Genomic DNA, 3,538 nt, shown 5'->3' on the forward strand with positions numbered 1-3,538 from the left:
TTATGTAAGTTTTATGTAAGTAAATTTTATGTAAGTAAATTCTTTAAGTGATCTTAATCCATTCTAACTGGATAAAAATCAAATATACAGATGCCACCTGAGGTACTTACCAAAGGTTCTCTAACGGATGTGCCTTAACTTATCATCCTACCTTTAGAGAAGAAAATACCTAATTTGAAAAAACTTTAGAGTTCACAAATCATCTACCAATATACACAAATGTGTAGTTAAGAGTTCTAAAAAATGTCTAGTTTTCCATTTTTGCTGAAGTAAACCTTAAAGATCATCAGACTTATAAAAAGGCTTAGATGAGGATGAAGTTAGAAAAGCAGGAACGGCTTTTTATAATACAACAAAAAGCAAGTATGGGTGAGGCTGGATGGACTCAATGGCTATTCTACAAACACTTTATGGGAAAGGCAAGGAAACATTTAGGGCTTATCAGATCTTATTTTAAAAAAATGATTATATTCTTAAAGAACTTTCATAGCCTCTGGGTTTGTATAAAGGGATGAGGAAGAAAAGAAACGCTTCTTTAATATTTTAGCACAATCTTTCTTTTTTTAAAATAGAAAAAGGGTCTTCTGTTGTTCAGGCTGGTCTCGAACTCCTGACCTCAAGTGATCCTCTCACCTTGGCCTCCCAGAGTGCTATTTTTTTCTTTGACACAGAGTCTCCCTCTGTCATCTGGGCTAGAGTGCCATGGCATCAGCCTAGCTCACAGCAACCTCCAACTCCAGAGCTCAAGCGATCCACCTGCCTCAGCCTCCTGAGTAGCTGGGACTACAGGCGTGTGCCACCACACTTGGCTAATTTTTATTTTCTATTTTTAGTTGCCTGGCGAATTTTTTCTATTTAGTAGAGATGGAGTCTCGCTCTTGCTCAGGCTTGTCTCGAACTCCTGACACAAGGCAATCCTCCTGCCTTGGCCTCCCAGAGTGCTAGGACTACAGGCATGAGCCACTGCACTCGGTCAATACAATCTTTTTTAACAGCACTTGGCACCTATTTATAAAACTAAATGTTGTCTACCCAAACATTTAGGTAGGGTCTAAATGACTCTAACCAAATTTAAAAAGGTTTTAGAAAAAGCCCAAATGATTCATTTTAAGTGTGAACTTCTTCACACTGTTAACTATAATTTGGTGAGCAGTATCATTAGCTGAAAATTCAAACAGGCAATTAATACTGCCTTCATTGGGATGTTTTCAATATAACTTATCCAAAGCTTAAGTGTTAATACCATATACGGTTTAATAACATTGGCAATAACGTATGTTATCAATAAAAGTAACAATTATTTCATGAGAGAGGTAATATAATAGCTAATATATCTCATTATCAAAATTCTATTTTTCTATGGATTGCCCACTCTAAACCTGACATTCTCTCATGGGTATAGACTCTCTTCCCTTCTAATATCAGTAAACTGGCTTTGGGGAATAGAGGGATTAAGCTAAAACAATTTTATAATTGTTTTACAAATAGTTCAAAAGTATCGTCTTAAAAACATGTTCTCTGATTTTTGTCCATATGAAACAGTCAATGCTACTTCATGACTTTGATGCAAGTCTGTACAATGAAACATTATTTCTTTTAGCAATGCTTATATTTAGCACCTGTGCTTTTAAACAAATGTTAGCGTTTTAATGTTCTACCTACAGACATTGAGAATAAAGTCTTATTACAGTTCAGTATTTTTCTAATATAATTAAAAGCCTTTTATAAAAGGTAAAGTTTCAAATATATACAAAAAGAGAGAGACTAGTATAATAAAAATCCCATGCACCCATCAGCCAAATGCAACCATTATTAACATTTTGCCAACTTTGGCCTAATTACATTTTAATACTTTCTACTTCGAATGAGTTTCAGAAAGTTGAAACGTATCCATTTATTCCTTTCAGTAATCACTGCTTTTGTTAAAAAAAAAATCAAAACATGCTTTCATCACCTTGTTATTTATATATCTGTTTAAAATGTGCATTTCTATATGCTAATTTTAAATTTTCCTGACCGAAAAATTTCTACAATTTTATAGACAAGGATATACCAAAGACTATATAGCTTAACAGAATTAGCACCATATTCTTATCATGTTAAGAGTCAACAGGGCAAAGACGCTTAACTTTAACAAACTCTATGCATTACTATCTATCAAATTATATACGCACTAGCTGTTTCCAACGCCATCACCATCTGGAGACCGGGTATAAGTAATCTTGAACTCTATATCAGGTACAAGTTGCATAGCCCTACGATAAAACTTGATGGCTAAAAGAAGAAATAAAGCTAAATTAGCTATGACCATACATTTTGTCATTTCCTTTGATTACCCTTAACTGTGGTTTAATTTGGTAACTTTCTTTACAAACAACCAAATTCCCTTTTCTACATGCAACAGTAGATCAGTGACACAAACTTATTTCCAAACCTTATTCCTCAGAAAGCACCTTTATTTCCTAAAGCTAACAGGTTACAGAAGTTTAAGATGTTGTATTTTACTCTTATCTTTTAGCCCTTCCCATCTTTTTCCTCACCCTCTTATGTATTGTGATTTTTATAGGGTTAACTTTCTTTGGGTTCTGAAAATACAACTGCTATAGCCCCCCATCCCCCCAAAAAACACTTTTAAGCAAACTTTTTTTCTAGGACACAGAGTTGAGGAAAATCAAATGCTTCCTATTAGGTGGAATACAGAGAAGAGTTCTTTGGAATTTATCCTACAAATCCAATTTCTTTTAGCCCAGCTGCCTCTTCTTTTGTTAAATAACATTTAAAACCTGTTTTTTTGTATAAATCTCCTCGCCAGGTGATTTAGAGCTGTAATATTCAATAATCTCTACCCACAGAGACATACCAACAAAACTTGGGGATGTAGAGGCCAACTAGTTCTTTTTCCCTTGGATGAAGTCTATTCAACTCATTATATTCTGCCATGTTCTACTACTATGGGTGAATTACCACACACTAGGTGGAGAGGGGAATCTTACAAACTAAGGAAGACCGCACAGGGACTTGACCAATTGGGCTGTCTTAAAATCCGAGTAAAAATATCACTAGAAGAAACGTGCACATAAACACAGTAACTCTGAATGTTATTTTGGGGGCATTTTCCAATGATTCAAGGACAAGCATTTTCCCCCTGCCCCAATTACTATCTTTACGATCACAAAATGCAAGCATAATTACAAACCTAATATGGTAAACAGTCCTAAAACTCCGTTTACTTATACATTTCTATTGGGTTAATAAACAAGACAAAACTAAAGTGTATTCCTGTTGGTAAAATGTAAATTAGAACTTAGGAAAACATCTGTATGTTCCTCAATTTGTCCTTTATATTCCCATCCTCTGAAGTAATTTTCACCTATACAAGGGGCATACCCTAATTTAAAGTGAATAACAACTTTTAAGACTATTAACGAGGAATTAATAAATACTAAAACTGTAGAAAAAGGTTATTTTACTCATCCTACCAATATGTTGATGATTCCCAGCAATATCTTTTTGTGAAGAGACAGGTTATATAGAAATA

General features: G+C 34.3%; 1 protein-coding gene across 1 annotated transcript in view; it reads right to left on the minus strand.

The window, feature by feature from the left end:
- The window catches only part of FBXO9 (F-box protein 9), a gene marked incomplete at its 5' end in the record, with an annotated part of 46,012 nt that overhangs the window by 26,173 nt on the left and 16,301 nt on the right, over positions 1-3,538 (minus strand). The window contains 1 exon segment of the mRNA XM_012648547.1: positions 2,175-2,301. Coding sequence (XP_012504001.1) covers positions 2,175-2,301 — 127 coding nt within the window.

The sequence above is a fragment of the Propithecus coquereli genome, unplaced genomic scaffold (assembly GCF_000956105.1).
Source record: "Propithecus coquereli isolate 6110/MARCELLA unplaced genomic scaffold, Pcoq_1.0 Scaffold29, whole genome shotgun sequence".
Lineage (NCBI taxonomy): Eukaryota > Metazoa > Chordata > Mammalia > Primates > Indriidae > Propithecus > Propithecus coquereli.